General features: G+C 40.9%; 1 protein-coding gene across 4 annotated transcripts in view; it reads right to left on the bottom strand.

The window, feature by feature from the left end:
* The window catches only part of cntn3a.1 (contactin 3a, tandem duplicate 1), an 86,037-nt gene that overhangs the window by 44,862 nt on the left and 16,052 nt on the right, over window positions 1-25,123 (bottom strand). For all 4 annotated transcript variants that reach the window (XM_047583305.1, XM_047583314.1, XM_047583332.1 and 1 more), the window contains exons 3-5: window positions 20,400-20,532; window positions 17,791-17,966; window positions 9,855-9,950 (exon numbers count right to left, since the gene is read on the bottom strand). In XM_047583305.1, coding sequence (XP_047439261.1) covers window positions 9,855-9,950; window positions 17,791-17,966; window positions 20,400-20,532 — 405 coding nt within the window. The remainder of the gene's footprint in view (window positions 1-9,854; window positions 9,951-17,790; window positions 17,967-20,399; window positions 20,533-25,123) is intronic.

Raw genomic sequence — 25,123 nt, 5'->3', positions numbered from 1 at the left:
TCTGTGGTTGCCATGTAGCAGCTTAAAGCAAACCTTAAGCTCCCGCTCCTGCATAAAGAATTATAATGAAAATGCATAATGCCCAATAAAACCAAGGTATCACAGATCAAGTTACCCAGTGTGGTACCTAGTCTACTATTCATCATCCATGATAACAAGCTTCTGGGAAAGACTCCCAGTACTATCCACCAAATGGAGTGTAGTCAGAGAGGCTCTGCGCTAACAATCAGAAACAGTATAAAAAGGAATGATGGTGTTTTGACATATTGACACGAGGATAGATTGCTCTGGACCATATTGCATCCCTGTCCCACAAGCAATCTTGGCCGCTGGTAAAAACTTGTCTAAGTGATGACTCGGCACTACAGTACTGGGAATAATTGAGACGTGATTTGGACACTCATCTACTGACTCAGTATTCTTTGCTCCTGCTGCTGGTGTGGGATTTGACATATTACTGCAAACCCTTGAAATTGCAGCTAGACATAATCCTAAGAATCTGTGTCTTATTTCATGCATTCTGACTGGGTCCCCTGCCATCCCTGCTTTAACTCCTACCCACTTCCATTTGCATTGCTCACCTGTTTCCACTCTGCTCATCTACCAGTTGTTTTTCCGACAACTCGGATCAATATAAGCTCCTGGTGACTACAGGTGGAGGATAAAAAGACAGCCATCGCGTCAGACACATTCCAGCTGCACGACCAAGACTTTTTTATTTGTAATGTAAAGAGGAGAAGTCAGTCTGCTGGAACACTTTTCTTATTCTCTCTAATATTTCTACTTTATTAAGAGCCATGGCTCAGGAATATAAAAAAAATAAACAATAACAAGGGTCACAATATTGCAGGGAAGTATGAAAATCAAAATCAAAAATGAAAGCCATGACAAACAATAGCAATACTTCACTGACCAAAACGATCACTTCAACAGTGAGGTCTAAACTGCAGTGTACATAGTTCACAGTTCACTTACATGTACTAAATGAGCAGTCAGTGGGAAGGAATCAAATAAATGTATCCCTTTGGGAGAGATAACCACAGGGGATAATGGGTCTCAAGTTCCCAGAACTACACACCACCACTAATAATCAGAATAACAGCACAAGAAAAAGAAAAAGAAAAAAAAAATGCCTTATGCAACTACCTCAGAATAGATTGGCCCAATCTGACCGCATCAAAAAATGAACTGAGAGGCGTTGAGTATACTGTTGTTAACCTGTTCAACAGAAAGATTAGTGAAGAGACAGAAACATGGCAGAAACATGGCAGTGTGAAAATATGAATGATGCTGGGATCTACGTTGGCAGTTGAAAGCGTCAGTCCATGTTGGATATTATCTTCGACTGAGTCAATTCAGGGTTGCCAATAAAGTTGATTGGTTTATCTTTGTGTGCTCCACCCTCATTAGTTTCAGGTGTGTCTCATTAATCCAGCAGTCCATCAGCCCATTAGTTATTGTGTGCGTGTGTGCGTGTGTGTTCTTGTACAGCTATCTTTCTGGGGTTTCGAGTTTTACACCATCAAAGTGATTACATCTGTACATATAAGGACATTTTGGCCTTCTTTACGAGACAGTTTGAGGGGTAAGACTCAGTTTTGGGGAAAAGGTTACATTTAGGTTATGGTAAGAATTACCAGGGTCCATGGGACGCCTGTCGAGCAAGTACCGCAGGGACGGTCGCAAAATCTTTGGTTGATTAGACAGTTTTTATATTTTTAATTTTTATTTTCCCCAACAAATTTCAATGTCTTTAAATACACATTAACATGGAACCAGTACATTTTAATAAAGGGGTAATTTAAGGCAGAAAACATTATCTTTCTTTCAGCACATAAATTCTTTCAGCGCCACACTACCTGAGACCTGTCAATCTAAGCATCCTGTACATAGTAGGAACACCCGATTGTTGCACATGTTGCACATTTGAATGTGTGCACTATTTGAATGGCTTTATTATTAATAATTTATATCTATAAGCAGTACTAGGTCGAGTTTAATATAGAACACATATTGTAAGTAGTGGGTCCCTAGTTAATCTGTCCATCAGTTTGAAGGTCCACGGACTGAAAACACTGAAAATCCCTGCATTACATTAAGGGATGTCCTCACAAAGATAGCAATACAAATGTCACATCATATTCTATGCTCCAACGCGGGCAGCATTATGTGTACCTCAAAAACCTTATATTCTGATGGATGTTAATGGCTCAATACAAACCATCAGGTTGAAGAAGTATTGTCATCACAGTGGGGAATTCCAAGTAGGTGCAGCCAGAGGAGAACAACTGCAGCCAACTCTGAGAGGTTTTAATATCATGTGACATTTTGCAGCCTTTGCAGAAGCCAGACAGAAAGTCTAACAAATATGTACCGCTTTAAGTTCATGAAGTCAGCAGCTCTGTTCTATCACACGTGTCTTTCTAGTTTGTGCCAGTCACGTCAATCCATCTTATATCCAGCAACGCTGCCAATAACTTAATTAAAATCTTGTGAAACCTCTCCATATTTGTTCCATATTCTAACGACACATATTTGTTGGCAGACGTGATCCAACTCTTGGCAAGAGGGTGAATAGGTTGAACTAATCCTTTGATGAGTGTTGTAAGCAACGTGGAGACACGTAATGAGAGGAGTTGCCTTTCATTTTCAATGTGTGCGTCTCTGTGTGTTAACACCTGCCATGAACTTCAGGCTGCCCCAATGAAATATCAACCATAACTTCCTGCCTTGATCCATCCGACCCCCAAAGGGAACAGCTGTAATATCCTCCTATCCCCTAAATAATATATATCATCTCTCATCCTGACATGGTCATGTATATTTAATGTCTGTTTTTGAAACAATATCTTCCAAAGGTGCAGGGCATGACAAACTGCAGCAGCAACAAATAAGAGGTTACTAATTGGTTAGTTAAAGATTCATGGTGAGAAGGAGAAAGCACAAAATAGGAAGTGTATAGCACCATTGGTTGCATTTGATGATTTGACTTGAGAGCCTTGTGCGGATGGGCAGTAATGGAATAATGCAATCATGAGTGACAGTGAGTGGCAGATTTTCATTGTGGTTCCATTTAGCCTTGTATAATGAACAGGCAGCATCAATTCGCCCTTAATGATCTGAGAAGAGGGAAGAGAAATGGAACATGACAGGCCAAGGACAAACCGAATCGAGAGAGGGCTCTTGCACGAGTGTGCATTGCATCAACAGAAAGTATATGCACAACTTGTGTCAAAGTTTGGACTCGCAAATCTGTTCCCTAGACAGTAGCAGCCATTAACCAGGGCTTCCTATCTGTATTCATAACACACAAGTTCACTCTATGAAAAGGCTTAGGTCACGCATATGGGAAAAAATCCCTGCGAGCTATGTGTGCTGTTACTAGCCAGCGAGCAGCCTCTGTTTTGAGGTATGCACTGGATAGAGAAAACAAGTGATTTCAACCCTGAGTAAATCTGAAAGGCCCGTTTCCATTAGTGAAAGGAGGTCAGATGCATTAGGCCCTTTAGTAACCACAGTCATTCAGAGTGCCTCAAAGCAAAAAAATATGACACAGGCCTCCATCTAATGCAAATACAAGCACAGCCATGAAAGAACTCTGTCAGGGCTCTTCTCGGATGTTTGACAATACTCTGCTCAGTCTCCAACCATAAACGTCCGTAGCTTACAGAGCATCCTGGCCGCACCAAACTACTTCCTGCTGCAGTCTTGAGGGTTTTGAGGCATCGTTAAAATGAAATAATGGCCTCCTGAATCATGCATGGGATACTGAAATCCTTTAAAGGGGGGATGAGGCAGATCCTTGTCTAAGACTGTATTGTGCTGATCATGAATTATGTCCTGTCACCCTTTATGAGAATATGCTTCCCACTTTTTCACAACTCTATTTAAATGCCAGTCAGGGTTTTCAGTGTTTCAGAGTCACAGTAGTCACGGCGCTGTAAGCAGAACATGCAAACATTATTTGTCTTTGTATACTTATATTCTACAAAGCTTCCTCATTCCCCAAGATCTTTTCCTTTTTTTTTCATGGTATCTTGAGCGATAATATTTTGCTTTATATTTCAAATAAATCAACAAACTTTATTTATGATTTGTATCCATAGCTGGATCAGATACAACACAGTCATTCATATCTGTAGTCTGAGACTGAGGACAAGAGAACGTGCGTGGGCGTTCGGAGATATGCATGAATGTGTGAGCACTAAATCTAGACAGGGTATATCATTACTGTAGTAGATATGGCTGGGTTAGCATTTCAGTGAATACGTTGGAAAACCTAGAGATGATTCATCCTACAGCACGACTCGACATCCTCAACACCTCCATCAGCACGCACAAAGCTGAATCTGACAAAACATTGTGTGAAAATGCATCTCCACAGAACAAATACACTCCATCACGACAGCCAAGAATTAAAAGGAGCCTGTACATAACCAGCTGGATGAAAAGGAGAAGACTGCGTTTTATTTAAACCTTGAATACATTGCACATTAAATACACTGAATTTGACCAAGACCAGTGAGATATTTTAATATTCGATTTTTATTTTGCTATGAGGGATTTTGTAATGTTAATTTGAAAAGTCCTACACAAATAAAATTTTTATTATTATTATTAGTCTGAGAGCACCGAGAAAGAATATTGTTTTTTGGGGGTGACTGAATTTCCTATTGTTACAACAGACATTTGATTGTGTTAATTTAACTCAAGGCCACTTCTAAACAATTATTAGAAAAATAACTTAATTGTCTTAATCATGATAGCTAGTACCTTGGGACGGATTTGAATAAAAACAGGTCTGTAAAAAAACAAAACTTTTCTGTTAAGTGTCTTAACTCAAAAGTTGAGTTGCTGTTGATAAAGATAAAATCATCATCATTCATTTGACACACTCACAAAACTGCTGTATTTTTTAAAAAAACTGGCTGCCGATCTGATCACACTCAAATCTATGAGCCACTTTATTTCGAGGATTACTTTGAGCACAGATTATTGTCTGTGATGAATTGACTAAGATGACAATATATATTTTTAACCATCCAGGAGCTCCATAATCTGTAGCACTGGAAACACAAAACCAGTATTTTTTGTGCTGAACACTGACATTTTACAAGTACAAGTAAGTCACCTATTCATTCATTCACTGAATTTGAGTTTATTATTTCTTGCATACTTTCTGCAATCAGAAACAAGTGACATGGATCCAAATTGTCCTCAACTGCACTTTACTTTACCACATGAACTTGGATGGACATGAAGTTCCTCAAGTCTACCTCCTAACTGTAGACTGTACATAAAAAGTGAGGTAAGTGCAGAATTAAAGTTACGCTAGCCTGGTTTGTATCATTAGCTAAAATTACTGCTCCGTGTGCTTGTGGCTTTTTTGAAAATTACTCAGTCATTAAGAAGACATTAGTCCTCAAGGAGAGCAATAATCGGAGGAGTGCATGGCTTGATAAACCTGGTCTGAAGCGACTCTAAGTAGTTTGGGTGACTATTGCTCGTTCACCAGTGAACTTGAATCAAACAGTCTTGCTGTATGTTGGCTTGTTGATACCAGTTCATGGTTTATCATTTTCCTCCGTCCACTTACAAATGTGGTCCCAAAAAAGACAAATTGGTGGCGACCAAACACCAATCTTGAAGCTTTAAAATAGTAGCTCACAAACCAGTGAGTGAAGACAAAAGCTATGTCTTCAAGAATCTCTAACCACAATCTTCTTAAACCATCAAACTGAGTGACAACCAAAAGCAGAAACTCTACCCGATGCGTATACACAGATCAAGCATAACATTTAATCTAAAATAATAACAAAATTTTATGTAACAATGATGTGGCTCAGTGGCCTTAAGAGCATTTGTGTTTTCTCTGCAGCTTAGATCACAAATTAACATTTAGCAGGTCTACAGGTTTTATGTTTTAGAGCATGTACTCATTGCTCCATTTTCAGTGCAGGTAAGGACTTCATACGAGAACTGGATGTGACATTTACAGGTCAGGTGCAATGTAACAGGGTGGGTTACTGACAGCAGACCTTCACAACTCCCGTCAGGAATGATCAGTGTCACATAGGAGGGAAGCCCAAACAGTGTTTGATAATAATCTCAAAGTGGGTAGGTACTGGGAACGACCGACAGCCGAGGTGAATTACTGAAGAGAAATTACTGAAGGATTTTGATATTTACATTTCCATGAACACAGAAACATTAAGTGCCAGATACTGCACCTCCAATGATGTAGTCACATTTTTTATGCAAAGGCACTGTGGCTTGCTTCTTGGTAAACAACTGTGAAGTGTGATGTTGTTAAATGAGCAAGACTGTTCAACAACTCCAGCTGCTTTGCTCGTTGCAAAGTGCAATATCAGAGGCCAATGGAATGTGCCATTGCATGAGGGCAAAACAGACAAAAAAGAACATGAACCCCACCCACCTGCTGACTGAACCATATGTTTGTAGAAACGTAATACATCCCATCACCATTAATAATATAAGCTGCAATAATCACGACTAATAAGCTGTGGAAAATCAAAGACTGACGCGCAACATGTGGGGAGAAAAGTGCATTTTTCATCTGGTGTCTGCATCTACTAAATGTAAATGTACCTATAAAGATTGATGCTGGTTTGGAGGCAAAGGATATTTAAGTCAAAACTTCACTTAGCCTTCCTCTTGCATGTAATGCTAAATATCTCGGATATTTTCTTTTGTACCTGTTACTTGGCACTCAGCCATACTTAAGAATTAATCACTTCCTCTCTCTATAATTCTATTATTGTGTTACACTATGTGTATAATAGAAAAGATCACATAATACAGTGACGGTATAAAGCGTTTTTACCTTGTTCCAAATCCCCAGCGAATAGCCACAGTATGACTTGACATCTTTAATCAAACTGTGTAACCTTCACCGACTTCAGCGTTCATTAAAGATGCAAACAATCCTGATTAATTTGTTGACTCCTGATTTAAAGGTGACTTTATAGAGGCCTCATTAAACTACATCAATACATTTCCAGTGAACAGATGAATAGTTGTTTACTGTATGTCTACACATGTGATCTATCGGAGGAGAAGTCAGTCAAGGTTGATTAAGCTCCGTCCCCTTCGCCAAAGGAATGCCTTACTTAAAAGGTTGTCCTATACTTCTTTGTCAAAACACCTGCAGAAAAGAAGCAATTTCCTCTTCCAAATTGGAGACATTAGCCAGGTGAATGCAGGATTGCCTTCACAGCAGATGGCACATCAAGCAGACAGAAACTAGACGGAATTTTGCAGATACAACATCATCCTGACTAAATCAGCGCAGACTCCTGTTGAGTAATGAATAAACGCTTGAATTTAATTTGCTGTGCCCAGATTTTTCAAAATATTTTTGGACGCTGTCGTGACACTGCTACTACAGCCCAACGCTCTTGACAGTGCTGCTGTTTTGCCGTTTGCTGGCTAGAGAGAGTGTGTTGTCATGTGGACACCATGCACCAAGGGACACGTCTATTAAAAAAAAAAAAAAAAAAAAAGAAGCTATCACGCTGCTAGGCTGCCAAATGTAAGCATATGGCTCATTGTTCCAGCTTTTCTTGTCACCACAAGGTGAAATGTCTCATTGTAACACAAAGATCAAACCACTATGATTGCAATTCGACTATCAGGTGTGCGCGCAACTGTGTGATATAGAGACCTAGTCCATTTCTACTCGCAGCAGCAAAACAGCATGATCTCACAGCGCGGGAATTAGTGAACAAAAGTTTACCTGAAATGACATCCAACAATTGTTTGTGTTCAGTGTATGCAACAACCAGCAGCCAAGGCTTTAAGAAGGCATTATTTTATTTTATTAGCTGCTCACTTTATTGTACTCTACAACATTTAGCAACAAAAAGCACAGTTTATTTCGGTTGAAATACTCATAATAATGAAATCCAAATGACGTGGAACCAGACTCTGTGTGATGGTGGCGTGCAAGCAACATACCAAGTGAAAGCAGTGGAATAATGCTAAAGAAAGTGGTACATGCCACTTACTACTAATGCCCTGAATTTTGGGCCTTTTCAGCATCTGGGCTGTCTGACACGCACCACCCAAGTGACCAGCTTGAGGTACATGTGTTCAGACCTGGCATCAAACGTGCGTCTCTAGATCCAATCTCAGTTTCACGCTCAGTATGCAAATAAACCTCATCAGGGCCACAGTAGAGTATTTAAACAGCGGTTGTCTCTAATGGATCTCTACTGCTGTTTTATGTGTGTGCATCATGACTCTAGCGCAACCCTTAAGATGCTTTTTCCTTTTCAGACGATCATTTATCACAGCGGTTGTATGTTTTCATTCTGAATGAATGAGGCTCAACTCTAGTGTATAGGTGTTTTTTTTATGCGACTCGAGACAAATTACATTCACGCTACAGATTGACCAATATGGATTTTTTAGGGCCGATACTGATTTTATTTATTTTTTCTTTACACCAGCATTTTCCGATGGCCAATAAATGCTGTTGATTTTACTGAGCCAGTATTTATAGCTGATACTGATTTTTCTTCCTCCATTTACATGATAAAAATGACACAATCATAACAAAGTCTCAAGTCTCAATTTAACCAAAAAACAAAATAAAATTGAACTTGAAGAATATAGAACACTCTGATGCATACAAAATAAAAAAAATAAAGAGGTAAAAAGAGGTAGAGCACAAGCAGGCGCAATTCTAGAATCAGAAAAATAAAATCTTGCTGGGGAAAAACCAACATATATACACCGATACCAGTAAGAAACACATATTGGCGAGATGTTACTGCTGGCCAATGTATCGGTCGATCTCTAATTCACACTACCACGTGAATGCAGACGTTCAATACAGACATACACGACCCAGACCATCTCCAAATGTTGGAGATAGGATCTCTCAAATGTGATCTCAGAGCGTTCTGGGGGTGTTTGCACCTGTCTTCTATGTGATCACCCAGATCGAACCTTGATGCAATATCTGAAGAGCCTCTTTGATTCACATTACACTGCAGGTTTTCCTTAAACCAGGAGGTTTGGTTTGACTTTAGCCTTGTGTCAGATATACCTGAGTAGATAATGGATACTTTGGAAATATTAGGGAACAGAAAATAAAAATCAAATAAGCAATAATCAAATGACTGGTAGAAGATAAAACTTTCTGTGAGAGCAGACTGACCTGCTAATTATTCTGTCCAAATCTACTTTTTAAATGAGATGTTCATTTAAAAAAATTGCCAAGACAGTAAACATATACACAACAAAATAGCAGAAGCATGCAACTGATCTTTAAAAGTAACGGCTGAAAGCACCACTTGCTCCCTGCTGTGTGCAGCGTGTTACATCCACATTCTTCAACAGTGGAAAATTACTTTCAGCCTTTCTGGCAGAAAGCCCATCTTAAGACCCCATGTGTTGGAGTTAATAGCACTGGATGCTAGCTCCCATTGATAATGTCATGGATGCAAGGGCATGATGTGAGGCAAACAAAGCACCTTCAGAGAGAAGCTCTATTACTCAGCCTGGCAGGGCCTCAGCCACAGACAACCTCTCCAGTCTGCCTGCCAAACTTTTCCATCGCCCCCATTGAAAATCAGGCTGACAGGCCAGAGTGTCCCAAAGTGAAAATGACTCACTCTGCTGCCTTCAAAAACCCTGACATGCAGCCAGGAGATGTGAGCAGGAGTTCACAAACATGCCACGTCCACTTTGTCCAGATAAAGGAGTATATGAGAAATCAGAGAGGTGATGGCATTTATATATCGAGCTGCAGCATAAAGTCAAAGTAGGAATGTAGATATTAAAATATACTGTATACATAAAAATAATAATAAAAAAGATCCTCTTACCTCCAGAGTGGGGAGGAGGGCCACACAGTAAGACCACTCCTTGACCTTCACGAACCCTCACCGGGTTTCTTCTCTGGGTCTTGAAATTCTCCAAGTCTGTTTACCAGAACACAAAAGCAATAAAGCAAAATAATCATTTCAGTTTTCACAAAAGCCGTGAGCACACAGGACCCAAACACAACAGGTCTAGCTGTTTGCAGAGATAATGATGGAAGTCATACGTGCGGTTGCTCAATACTTTCATATCAACTTAGAACACAGCTACTGCACAGGGTTTGACAGTGCTGTAGGATGCAGAACTTTTCCAAATTAGCCATGAAATACTCATGATGCGTTTGCACGAACGCAGACATGGTCCTAAATACTTCTGAGTGCAGCAGAAAGCAATTCCTCAAGCATAAGTCACACTTGAGTGAATTTAATTGGAACAGCGTATTGTTATCACTTTCTGTGTTTCTTCCACTGCACACAGACCTGCAACAATTAAATGACTAAGACTGAAACATCATTTGTATGGAGGCCGATTACTTGTTGACAACCTGCTGAAAGAAAGCAAATACAGACGGCAATCCTTGAACACTTCGCCGCTTCGTCTTGCCAGGGCAGCCAAATATTCGGCTGTCATATAATGATATAATCAAGAGCGGATTCAAAACCAGGGAGGAAGAATGCAAAACTGACACCTCCTGTGTACGAGCACAGCGAGGTGAGCCCGGGCATAATAAATACACTGCGTGATCTATGCAGACCTTGTGAGCAATGGAAAATTGCATCTGGCGGAGCAGCGTTATATTATCGCAGCTGAAGGCGGCTTTTATGTCTTTTTCTTGGTTCACAAAAGGTTCAATGAAAAGCTTTTGTATGATTTCACAAATTAATTAGCGGATCATTAACTTCTTTTGGTGCAGACAGACAAGATTGCGTGGATACTCGCCGGCCAATTTCGCAATCTATGGCTTCAGATAATAGTTGCATAAATCACAGGTCTGCAACGGGAGGTGGGGGGGGGGCAAAATCTTTGGCTGATTAGACGTGTTTTATATATTTGGAATATTAGCAGAAGAAAAGCCAACGGTGCAGCTAAGTCCCATTAGCATCCATTCATCCGAGGTTAGATAAGTTGTGTGCTTTTCAGACAAACGGTCAGACATCTCACTAATGTGCGAGTATTCGGGTCATCACACAACTTGGTGAGTCACTGTCCCTACTACATTTGTTTAAAGTTAAAACTTGAATCCGTCTATCAGGTGTGTTTGGTGTGTGCCACCCTACTGTTGCACACATTTGAAATAAAAAATAAAATAAAATAAGACAGTAAGACATATATAGACAGCTTTGCAAGATATACAATAAGTATCGTATTTATATGATAGGTTCAGGGCCTGTATAGTTTGCCTTTTAACTGACGATGAATGAAGCAGTTGTTTCATTCAAATGTCCAAGCCTTTGTGTTTATCCCTTAAGATATTGCAGTTCCATGCACACAGAAGTGATTTTCTAGTTGTTTTAGTACATACAATAGTTTGGGTCAAAATATGACAATTTTAAAGTGACAGTATGATATTTTTTTTTCCATTTCCCATCTGGCAACACTGTATATACAGTAGATCATGCTAAAATTGTCAACCTTTGATTATGCAACATCATGTTTAACTTCACATAATATCACATTTTAATCTCTCAGTCTGGCCCAGTGACAGCTGGGATAGTCCAGCCTCCTCGCGGCCCTTCCAGAGGACAAACCATTAGGGAAAATGAACGAGTGAATGTGTGAGAGCTGTTAATCGCTGTTAAAATCTAAATAATGTACCTTTATTTACGAATTCCAATAGAGGTAAGTTTTTTACTGTTGAGCCGTTCAGAGCTCTCGTTTAACACGCTCGTTCATAGTTACATTTTAGGCTGAACACAAATCAAAGCTTTGAGGCCGTCTCATTACGAAATGGCAGATTAACGACGAGACAAATCTTCAGCCCTGCTCAGTGACACCGAGACACCATAAGCCGTTCCATCACCCTGAAACTGAAGAAGCAAATGGGACACATTTTTACTGTTTTTCCTACCGTGACGAGCCCTGAGACATTTCATGCCGACAGACTGAACACCACTGTCATCCCTAAAAGCATGTCACCAGCACAGCCAACTTATTAAACTCTAGCTCCCGCCCTCTTGAGTTGGACAGATTCTTAATGTTTTAATATTGTGAATTGTTTGACTTGATTTAATATTCTGTGGTTTACTACCAAAAAGAGTCTGTGTTTTGGTCATTGGTCCTGGTGATACAGTGTGATTTCATTAATTGTCGGTTTACTCACCACGCAGATTTCCTCAACGACTACTATTATTCATAAATTTATGTAGAGAAAAAAAAAGTATGTTAAATTATTATAATTACAAGACTACCATACTTTTACTGTGAGTAAGGACTGTGTACGACATATAGGGAACTGAACCCATTTCCAGACTCCAGACACACACACACAAGAAAACATCAGAGTTGCTCAACTCACACTGAGAGTGGATCTCTCCTGATCAATATTCCTTCGGTGTATTGTGGGGCGTAAATGAGCTAGACATACTAAAAGGCAACAATGCCTGACAACCCAAGCTGTTCGGCGCCGCATGGATCATCTTATCAAGCCTATCACAGTTCTGCACCTCCGCGTGCTTCTCCATGGCAGGGCTCAGGCTATTTTGAGTGCTTTCGGATCCATGAAATTGGATGTGAATTTGCATTTTTGGGCTGGTTCCCCCAATGTGACCCATTGTAATGAACAAGAGGCAACTGTAGAAAGAGAAAAGGACTTCTGTTAGAATTTGAGGCGAGTTGAGGAGAATTTGTAATGTGGCTACATCTGTCACCTGACTGACCCAAAGGCATAAAGAGTTTTTAAAAAGTTTTCAAAAGTGCCCTCGTTTGAAGTTAAAATAGCTTCTGGCTTTTTATATAATTGGCGTAACTTTGTGTTTCTGACCTCAGCTGACCAGTTGCAGTTGGCTGGGATCAAATTCTCTCTTAAAGAAATGCGAACCCTTGAGGTTTTTATGCTGCAAATCCACCATTGTCAGTCAAAAAGGTTTAATGTCAGGAATAGTACTAGTAATATTACGTTCACATACATTTCTGATGGTACCCTATTACTTCGTTCCACCTCATTATGTCATTACACATTTTGTTCATTTTACATTTTGCGTAAAGCAGAGAGATTTTACCAATGGGTGGACCACTGTGAAATTTCAGGGTTTTATAAAATCCAGATGAAATAACTGTTTTTCTAAAATGAACTCTCCTTGCACTGTTGGGTTATCATCTTAGAGAAAAACAACTTTTTATTCTCGCATCCTGTCCTGTGTGCAACACAAATATATTTCAAATACTAAAAAGACAAAAGAACAAAGTAAACCTTCTATTGTCTAAGCTATAGACTGTATAAATATGGATGGGGCAGCTCCACAAAAGTGGCTTCATGTCATTTTATGCAGTTAATATAATGTCAATGCAGGGTCAAGTGTAGTGTTTTTGGACAAATTTCATCTTCACCCCTTATAGAAATAGGATGTGAAATAATGGCGACCACTGGTTGCCATGCCGACCGCTCCCTAAGGGGGTCCCGTGGGGCCGTGAGAGTCGTAAAATAAGAATATTTAAATAAGTAGAGTGTATAATGCAACATTTCTTTGTGACTGCTGGAGGTAGAGGAGAGCGTGGTATTAATTAAATGAAAACGAGCGGCTCCAAACTCACAATATGGCGCAGCCCGTATCCCCGGGAGAAAATAGCGAAGTGGCGACACGTAGTCCATATTTATATAGTCTATGGTCTAAACATAAAGTGTAAGCACCCAAACATTTAACAAGTTGATATGTTGTAACCATGAGGGTAAACATGTGAATGATTAACTGTCGAGATCATAATTGTGAAGAGCTGCGTCTCGTCTTCCCTCTCCCTCCGTCTCTGTTCTCCATGCGGTGAACCCCCTAACACTGAGTGACACATGACATTTGAGGAGCGATAAACATCACTGGGGAATGATTCTGACGGAGCTCTACTGCTGTTGTCTCCTGACAATTAGAGAGCTGTTGTGAAGTGCTGTGTTCCAACCAAAAGGAGGCCCAGACTGAGCACCTGGCATCGCATAGCTTATGAGAAATGCCTTTGTCCCTCCCTCGTTTGCTCTCCAGCTCAAAACAGATTTAAATGAGAAAAGGTGAAGATACAGAAACCGTACAAAGGAATTACAGAGATAAGATTAGGCTGAAGCAAGTACCAAAATCATAATGTTATGTGCAATTACAGGATTGAGATTGGCCAGAAAGATCTTAGGGAATCACATCCCACGCTGCTATCATAAATACAGCTATTTCACCCTTCATTAAACACTGCGCTGCCATCGTGGCTCCATAAGCAGCACAGAATCTAGGCTGTGGTTCCTTCTTTAGGATGACCGTCCAATTCAGTCTGCCTTTATTGCAGGGTCTGCAATCTGTTGTATAATGTTGCATCTTGCATCAGTGGAAATCCTCTCACTAACACACATGAGATAAAAAAAAAAAAAAAATCCCTAAAATCCCTAAGGGATTAGGAAACTCAATCTGGCTCGATAACCAACTAGATTATTCCTTCCTTCCAGCACTCCCAGCAGGCGAGTGGAACCTTTTAAACATGTATGTGTGTTCTGTCAACAGGATCAAGAACTGTTATACTTTTAGAGGTTTAAGCCCACACCAGATGGCAACAGAAACTCTTACATCATTCATATTTCTGAGGATTAAAAATGTAAAAAAAAAAAAAAAAAAAAAAAAAAATTAAATTAAAAAAAAAATTAAATTCTTCACCACACGTCCCTGCAATACATATTTGATGATACGGGACATATTAGTTGGTGCAAATCTGACAAGCTGGTCTTGTTCACCATAAGCAAGGACTTCAGTGGGTAAATTGGCAATTATAGATGACATTGTTAGAGGGATTACAATAATGTTTGAAATAATGACGAGCTGTCATCACTGTACGCAGCAGTGCTTAATAGCATTATTTTTAGTCTACCAGACGCAAACAGATTACACGCTAAACATTACTGTGGAGCCTCATATCCTCTTCTTCAATGGCTTTTTACCTTGTCTCGCAGAGTTATTACGAGACCAAAATGCAGCACAAGCCCCTTGGTGTTTGAGAAAGAATATTGAGCTATAGTCTGAGTCAGAGTCTGTTACAAATGACATGATGCCGACTCTCATAACAGACTGCCGCTCCGTGAATTATTCCCTTGACCTGAACCCCCTTCAATCACTCAGAACACTTAATTAAGTTAAACCAAGAGCAATAAATAAGATGTATGACACATCCGCGCTCATGCTTCCCCCTCATCCGCTGACAAAAACAGCAGGACTCCGGTCAGGCCCCACTCGACGGATGAGACCAATCACAGAGGCGTGCACTTCAAGTCAGGCCCCAAGAATTGATAGGAAATGTGAATATGATCAACAACCTGCCGGCAACTCAGGACACAGATTTGCTCTATATGCTGAAGATTTAACGCTGCTTTGTGACAAAGAAGCCTCATATGGCGGCGAGATGGATATCTGAGGTGCTCACCCTCTCAAGGATCATCGCTGTGTATGCCATGGCAGAGAAACAGAAATCAGAATTCAATCTCGCCGCGCCATCTGTCCACCAGTACCAGGGCTGTCATTCGATATGGGCTGTCCATCAAGAGAGGAGGCCTCAAGTTCACCTTGCCATCAGAGATGTCTTAGACTCTGGTCTTATAAAATGTGATGGATGAAGGCTGTAAAGCATCAGCTATATGGGATCTGCCAAGGCCCACCTCACAATCACAGTCTTCATCCGTGGAGAAGTTTAGAGCCACCCAGCTGAGTACACAACAATACGTGGAGTTAAAAACACGACACAGGAGAAATGTTATCGCCTAATTTGTGTTTTTTCATTAATAGTTTTAATAGCGTCGGCCTAAAGCGAGGGGTTATGTTTGCCGATTGCTTGAGCACATCTGACAGCACATTTTCAAGTGAATCCTTCTGGGTCATTATTCTTTCAGTGAGCCGCGGTGCCTGATGTTCAATGATACAAATAGTTTCTAAGGTAAGCAAAGACTTAACTGAACTCAAAGGAAGGGAAGTTGAATTGAGGTGAATTGGAAAATGGAATGAAATTAAATTGCAGGCGACGCAAATTGTTTTGGCAGGTAAAACAAAATGGAGGGCTCTGTTTACGCTTACTCAGAAGAGCTTATGTCAAATAGACTGAATTATACTTAAATAAAACACAATGTGTTGTTACTTTTCTGAATGAGCACTCCACTGATTTAGAAGTGCACTCGAAGCACCGACAATAGCATTGTTGGAACAACAGCTGAACCAGCAATCTGATCATTTTATTTCACACGTTCTTATTTGTTGGGAAAACCTACATTACCCACAGCAGAACTGGACTGCTGTGGTCTCAAGCTCTTGTGAAAAGGAGGCTAAAGATGCCAAATTATCTGCTCCATTTACCTTTGAAGTCAACAGACAGGTAGACTGGGCTCTAACCAGTCTCAAACCCAACTGAGAACAATTGCAGTTTTCCAGTTGTTCACCTATTGTATAGCCAGAAATCAAGCTAAAGCTAAGGCAGCTGCTTATTCAACTCTAAATGAGTGGTGGGGAGTAGCTTGTTCTGAGTAGGTACACTGGTGGGTGGCACACACTTTAAACTGATAATGTCCTAATACTCACCTGTAATTGGTGGAATTTGTACTGATCCTGTTTTTTCCTCCCAATGGATGACACTCTAACAACCCCTTAATAGCCAAAATGAGTCAAACGGTCTCGGGGAGAGATGTTAACACTGTCGATAGTGACTAGCAAATTATGTTTCAGTCCACCTCCGCTTTATGGAGAGGGATTTACCAGTTTCACATGGCTTCATTTAATCCTTTTTCAAACGATCTGTCTTGTCCGGCTAAAAAGAGTGTGCCTTGTCCTTCAGGTGTAGGTCGACTGCCGAGTCCATAGCAGAAGAACTGCCTCTCCTCTGTTCAGCCGTGCCTTTGAGAATGGGTAGTTTGGTTTTCCTGACTGCACATTCCTTACTGCACTGAACTTCTTTAACCATACTGCTTACCTGGAACATTTTGTCTTTGGTGTGAACCATGTTCACGAATACGTAAAAGATGGACTGTACTATGGGCGTGTCAGTTCGCAGGAACCAAAAATAAAAGAAAAAAAAGACAGAATTAACGACATATTACTGCAGCTTTTACTGCTGTTTATGTACATCATCCACTTTAGACTATGAGGGTGTGTTAGTGAAATTTTCTTGTCAGAAAGCTAACTTGAGAACCTTCCTGAAATTTCATAGTAACAATTGAACACGCCATAACTCTACACTCATCTTTATGCCATCATTGTTAATCTTGCAGTTTTTAGATCCAACCAACGCTGACTCAGATGACAGCACCTGTGGAAATACTGCACTAGCTTATATAACAACCATAGACCAACCAGGCATAACATTATACTTTCTAATATTGTGCAGGTCTCCAATGAGCTTCCAAAAGAGTTGTCAGGGGGTGTCCTGTCTGGGGGGTTTTTGGGTGATATCGGTCGAGGAGAGGGGCCTCTGTGGATCAGGCTTGTTCCAGTGCATCCCACAGATACTCGGTCAATTTGGGATCTCGTGAATTTGGAGGCCAGGTCAACACCTTGTGCTGTTCTTCATTTTGTGAGTTGTTCCCAAACAATTTTTGTGTGTGTCTGTGTCATCCTGCTGGGGATGGTTGCTGCCATCAACGAGTGTCATTGCTATGGGGTGGGGGTGTCTGATCGTGTCTAACATCCACATGAATGCCAGTTCCAAATATTTCTCAGCAGAACATTGAATTGTCACAAGATGGTCAATGTCATTTAAGTATTAAGTATGGCATGAACTCACATGCAACGTGGAGACTGGCCTCTCTGCTGACGATGGTGCCAAAAGAGTTTGAAGCCAGACACTGGTAGATGCCAACATCTTCATCTTTATTCAGATGGCTGATGTGCAAGTTTCCTCCCATGAGAGAGTACCGTGACCCTGGCCTGGGCAGGATGAAAGAGTCATTCAGCTTCCACCTGCGAAAGTAAGCACACGACGCACAACAAATTAACTTTAAGAATAGTTCCGGAGCCTTTCATTTTCTCGCTCTACGTTCTTTTGTGATTTCTTTTTGTTCTTCTTTTCAATCTGTCTGTTTATTAACCCCAACATAAGAGGTGACAATTCGCCAAAATCTTACCCTCCAACCACAGCGATTATCATGACGGCTCAAAAAATAAAAAGGCCGCACAGAATAAGGGGCTTTCTGATTAAACTTCTTGTTTTCGGCAATTCTAGTATGTGTGTGTGTGTGTGTGTGACCAACAAGATGCAAATGTCAGCAATCAGCTTTAAAGTGTAGAAGATCTATGACTTGGTCTGATTTCTTGTTGCATTTGCATAATTAATGCTCGTGTACCAACAAGTCCTGCTGAGTTCACGTGAGAACGTAACCCTCTAAAAGATTTAAAATACCATAGGGTTCATTTTCCGTCAAGTCGTATGGGATTCTTCAAGTCAGAAACAGTGCATTCAGATGCATTTGGTCAGTTACAATCACGGAAAGTCTGCGTAACAAACGGCTCTTCTCAAATCAAAACGGAAATGGAGATAAAAAGGAATAACCACAACCTAACAAGTGACACCGCAAAAGTGGACAAGAAATCATTTGTGAAATAGAGCACAATTAGGTTGAATGTCGGCTCCTCCATACTGATTACAGCCTCACAGCCTTTGAGAAGAAGGAAGCGAAAGGTTTCTATTTCTGTCATTTTTTTCTCCTTTTTCCAACGCGAAAGACTTAGACAAAGGGAGTGGGAGGCGCGGTAGAAGAGGGGAGGGGAATGAGGGGACATATGCAGCGGAGCGGTGCTCAACAGCAGATCGGCTGATTAGATTGATTTAGTTATTTGGCATTGCAGCTGGAACCGGTCCAAGAGCTCCAGATGAGACAAATCAAGGGGCAGCAGTGACAACTTGGAGTGGGGGTTCGGTGTGGCATCGTTGTCGTTTGGTATTCTTAGACAAATTAATCTGTCCTTGGTGTCCCTGAAATAGAACTGCCTACATTTGCAGCAGCGAATAGCAACCGGTAAAGCCCACAAAGCTCGATTCAAAAACTCCACACCAGGCATAAAAGATCTTTGTTCAAAAGGGCAGTTGTGATGACAGCATCATGATGTATGCTGCCTGAACTGAGAACACAGCAATATGTCCGTCTAAATATCAGTCCCATTATTAAAAGAGGTACAAGTGGGATATTGTAACAGACGGTCCTCAATCTGAAAATCACCCCTTAATGTGATATATCAACCGCCGCACTTGGTGGCACTTGCTGTAATTAAAGAGCTAATTAAAACCAAATTTGATTTCATACAGAGCCGGGCACACTCTCAGAACTTGAACTCAGAAGGGCAGGGCAATTTTGGAGATCCAAACTCGTAAACCGGTTTTCATTGAAAAAGTAGCCAGACAGTGAAAAAGTGGCCAATTGCTTATAAAGTATTCCAGCCGGTCGACGTGATACGAGATCCTGTCCATTCATTTCAATTTGCGTCCATTAGGCATAACACCAAGGATCTTCAAGCTACATTAACGGGCGCATATGCCGATGTTATGAGGGATCGTTTCGACCTATTACACAGTAAACGCTTGGTTTTGCGATTTGCATTTAATTACACTGACAGGAGTGCAAGAGCTGCGTAGCTCCATTTGACAGATTATGAATTAATAGCTTATGCACTTGATGCATTTAAAAGCAAATCATTGTTTGACGTTCATTTTAATTCATCATCATTTCAGAGCAAGAGGAACTGGGCGTGAAGCTGGTTCTAACGACAATTGCTGGGGGAGTACTCAACAAAACGGAGCCAGCGGACTGAACAAGAACGAGCAGCGGTAACCGATTTTCTGCACCGCAATCCATCAACTTATTTGCGTCACGTTTATCATAAAGTGATAACCTCCGGATCACATGCCCTGTGGCGATGTCGGTGCAGCCTTTAGTCGAGGTGCTTTGCAGAAAGCCTAAAGCAGAGATATGAAGCGCTGCCAAATCGTTTCTCGTATGTGAAATGTACTCCACTGATATTTCTATTCATCACTCAATCTGTGTCATGATAAATAGTTTTGGTGCATGATTCTCTTGGGTCACTTGATCTTTTTGCCGGTCAGCGATGCTGAAAACAGGAAGCTCTCGAAGTGAATCCCGCAGATCAATGTTCAGCCGCCGATGAAAATATACAATACAGCTAAAAAACTGAGGGCAATTAATTAATCATCTTCTCATTAACCATGACTGACAGTGAGGCCCAAGGCTGCAGGCGGTAAGGAGCAGCATACGGTCCTCAAATCCACGCTTTTCTAGCGGAATTACATTTAGTGTCTGTCAGTGTTTGCATGTGAAAGCTCTGGGGTATCTCCTGAAGGTTCAACAAAAACCTAAACACATGCATGTCTGCAGTCGTTACCTGTAGAAGGGCGGTGGGTGTCCTTGGGCCTCACAGCTAAACACCACCTCTCTGCGATTCTCACCAGGCTGAATGGGAAACACCACACTGCCAGGCTGTTTGGTGAACATGGGCCTCAGTAGGACTCCGCTTCCTGGGAGGAGAAGCAAGGAAACGACATCAGCTTTGATGTAGCTGTGAGACTGGAAAACACTTCTAATATTTTTTCGGCCGGCGAGCAAATATCGAAAGGCTTACAAAAGGAAGGAAGGAAGGAAGGAAGCAAGGGAGGGAGGGGGGAGCGCTGCGCGAGGGAAGGGTGAATCACTATATATCTCTGTTTTGGCATGGATCCGTCCGCCATGCGCGCCCAGCCCACAAGCATTTTTTCATCTCAGTCATAAAAAAACTTGCGAGGTCCCTGAGGTACTGCATAATCAACTGGTAACCTTCATAAAACTTCAATCCAAACATCTGAATGGACGGACTTGTCAAAGGTTCGCCACACTGCCACCGCACCAGAGCAAAATTCCATCCAAACCCTTATCGCGACCCTCCCAGAGGATGTCTACGAATGGAAAAAGCTGACGTAAAATGGCACGAAAAGAAGAAAATACCAAGAGTAATATGGGCTCGTTTTAAATTAAATCTGCTCGTCTCATTTGAACCATCAAGTCGCATCTGCCTTTTGGGACTTTAGCAGATTTGTTGTGATGAGTTGGAAGGCGAAATTGTTATTTTTATTTTTTTTTTTTATTTTATCCTAACTACAGATTATTACTTTTAGTGCAATCAAACCACAATACAACACGCCACAAGTGTTGCCTGCAAATCAATTTGAGTTTTTCTATGCAGATACTACATGTACACCAGCTGTTATCATAGTTACTCATCATGTGTCGAAACACACACATATTGTATGCAACAAACACATATCTCTCTAAATGAGCTATTATTTTGATTGTCGATTCCTTGTTTTTGAAGAAAAAGCACATCAGTTTGTCTAGTTCCTGTTTAATTACAAAGACGCATTAGTGAATGCAGGTGCAGGGAAAACCTAAAACTGACCCCATCGCATAGACAGTCCTGCATTATGGTAAACATTTCTTTCTGAGATGTAAGAGGGGAATTCATCTGGATTCCTCAGCCCGCATTTGCATTTCTGTAAGAAGACAGCACACTCTGTTAACTAATTCATATGGGAAGCAGGTATCTTTTTCAAGTCTCTGGAGCCCAGGCTGCGGCGAGCACAGATTTATCCTCAGGACTCAAAATAACTCTCCGAAAAAGGGTGAGGATGTTTGACAAGGGACCTTGCGCGCCGCTTGTTCCTCAATGCAAGGGTAAACCGCGCGGAAAGTTACACCGAATAAGAGGCCGTCTAATTATAATCTTTGTTACGCGAGGCGTGTCCCTTGAAGCGGCAATGAGAGGTGATTGATTATCACAGGACAAAATACTTACACTTGTTGTACACAAACCTGGAAGGACGACGGAGTCTGTGGCGCTCATGAGAGGAGCCGCTGTGTCTTATCAAAGCGATGAATTATTTTACTTATATTGACATGCATGCAGTGTGTACATGACATGCATACATTCACACACATGCACGCGCACACATACAACATCTTCCATGCGCCACACTCAGCATTTGTGTTTTATTAATATGCAACACATTCATTATGTATGCTATGGTCTACCACAGTGAATATATTATGAAAATCTTCATAAGAGTCATTCATATATTTGCAGGAGTACTTTGGATATAAGAAATTCCAGGAAATCTTCAAAAGAGCGACTCAGTATTAATAATTCATTATTAATACACTTTTTTTATTAGCACTTTAGCAATTCAACTGCTTCATTATTTCACCCCGTTATAGATCTTTCTTTGTCAACAAAGGAAACGGAATTAGAAAAGAAAATATATATACACACGTACAACACGGCCTACTCTCAAATTATTTTCCTCACCTTGTGGTTAAGAATGTGGAAAAATGTGAAAGGCGCAGTGATTGATTTCCTGTGCACACGCAACGTGTGGCACCAGGCAATTACCACTTGTGCCTCGGCGTTACGCAAAAGTCACAAACAAACGCTCAACAGAACTTGAATGACCCCTCCCGCAAGCACAATAAAGACGACCAAAAAACACAAAAACATGCCTTTCACATAGCATTTGTATGATTTGCACATGCGCTACGTAACGCTAGCTCAGTGTTCAAACTGATAAATTAACCACGCCCATACTCTAAGTTATGGTAGCGTCTAACTAAACTTGCTGGCAACCGTTATTATAAAGGGCGAATACATGTCTGAATAACAAGGAGGGATTGAGCTCCTTGGGCTGTGCCTGGGGACTGATGCAAACTCTCTGAAACCATTTCACTGCCCTGATGGCAATTAAAGTAAGACACGCTAGGGAATGCAGAATAATTTTTCTGTGTCGCTCTCTGGTAATCAAGCGATGGGGTGCTGGTACACACCTCGACAGTGCCAAGACAATAGACGCATCCTGGAAATCCAATCTGGACCAAAGTGGAAGTTTAAAATTTAAAGTCAATAGTGACACTCTGGCTTACGGATGGTTACCCCGTTTGAGATATGAAGGTGGATTGCAGAATGTGAGAAATTGATGGCAGGTCCACCCCCCGGAGCCCGAGAATGCAGAAAGTAAAATGCTACCTATCTGAAAAGTGCACTCATCCCAAATCCTAACAGGAAGCGAACTCTCACGGGCCAGATATGGAGGTCATTATGAAAGGGTTGTTTAAAAAGAACCGGCCCGCCTCCACTCGTATCTCTTGTATGTCACCTGGTGGCAGATGGAGATGCGCGCATGAGTTCGGAGGCTCCTCAGACAACGCAGGAGTTGCCGTCGACGCACCGGCGGAAGGCAGAGGGAGCTGTTTTAGAAGCAGAAATAAAAACTAATCTCAAATTCAATACTCTGTGACAGCAAATGAATTCCTCCAGCTTACCTCAGCATGAATAAACAGGCACATGGGGAGTCGTCTGCGGGGGAGGTATCGGCCGTTTGTGAGGCCTCAAATCCATTCGTTTCAGCTCCGGATTTTATGCATCAAATAAAAAAAAAAAGCCAATCTTGCTTTTTAAAGCCGCTTCCCCTCTCTGTCCGGGCCGATAAGGTGCATCTTTAAGGTGTCTCATTCAGGGGCAGCAGATGTTACTCCCGAGCAGATGGAGGGTTTCAAGGCTCGATCACATCTCACCTAAACGCCTGAAATATTTGTGCTTTTGCACACAGCTACTCCAGTGGATATTAAATAATGAAACAGTTAATAATTTTATGAGCTATGGTAGGCTGCTGCACATCCTGCTGCAACAGATATAGAAACAAGAGAGAGGAAATAAACCAAGAGTCAAACTAATAATAGACATGTCAGGCCATACTTCACTGCGGTGACTATCGGCTAAGTGAACTGCACTGCAGCCTTGTTAATTAATCCAATTACATTTTCAGTTATACACTCAGAGGGGGGCAATGCGACATTCCCAACCAATATCAAACCGAGTTGCACCATTCTCCAGCTAATCAAAGCAAGTGCATTTGAAACACCCCTTGCATCAAAGGTATCCGAGGCTTTGTTCACCGGGGAAACGAAGGATTGATTGGGTCCAACTCCATGCGTGGGGTTGGCAAATTAAAACCATTATTTGTCGTTGTTCTCTATATTGAATGTCTACATAAACACAGGAGCATATTTCTTCTGGCAACACCATTTGTCATGTAATTGTTGCAATATCCCCCATGTTTTCCTCCACAGCTTTGGTTAGAAGGTTATTTGTCACTCACCGATGCCACGGCACACGCTAATGGAAGCATTTATCACAATTTAAAACGGCACCATTATGTTTTTTGACCATATCTACTAAAGGAGCGCCTCTTTTGACCATTACTGGGATCTGTTTCTGACAACGTAAAGTGGATTTGTTCTTTGTAAACACTACGCATTATTTTAAGAGGTACAAACCTCTTTAAATAATACGTGAAACAAATACATAGCATTGGTTTCTCTTACCCTTACCAGGACTGCAAATGACATTAAATAAATAAAAAAACAAAAAAACAAACACTGTATGTGTGAATGTACTGTCTAGATATATATATATATATATATATATATATACACACACACACATACTGGGAAGTAAATAAATGAATGTAATAAATATTTAATGCTTTCTGATTATTATAAATGTGTTTGAGTATTATTCATGCCGTGCCTTTGTCATTATGTTACATAATAAAGATGAAATGTCCACATTAACCTAATGTAATGGACTGGTAACGTCCATATCGAGAGACAAACAGAAATGTGCCTGTAATGGAAGCTTGCGGGAGCGCTTCAGGTTATTTTATTCTTCCCGTTATAAAAATATATGTTACAGCCATTCCAGATCCATAATTAACGCTACGCTGTGAATACATTTAAATGTTCACTCCTGAATGGAGCATAAATAGACCCAAGCTATGGGAGGAAGATCCACAGAGGAATAGTTTAACATGTACACAACTTCAAAGATGCAAGAAAATCCCTGACTGAGGATTCCTAAAAGGCTTTGCCACGCCGCGATGATCAGAGAGATAAGTCAATATTTGAAACTCCTCTCATCTATAGTGCTTTTTTTTTTTTACTTTGGGATTATAATGCTGCAATAAGCAGCCCTTCATTTTTACTACACCATTAAGACATGTGTTACGTCTAGCCTGTTTTCTTTAT

This window comes from Mugil cephalus, chromosome 1 (assembly GCF_022458985.1).
Source record: "Mugil cephalus isolate CIBA_MC_2020 chromosome 1, CIBA_Mcephalus_1.1, whole genome shotgun sequence".
NCBI lineage: Eukaryota > Metazoa > Chordata > Actinopteri > Mugiliformes > Mugilidae > Mugil > Mugil cephalus.
Note: the sequence above shows the minus strand (reverse complement) of the source record. Positions and strands in the feature narration are given on the sequence as shown.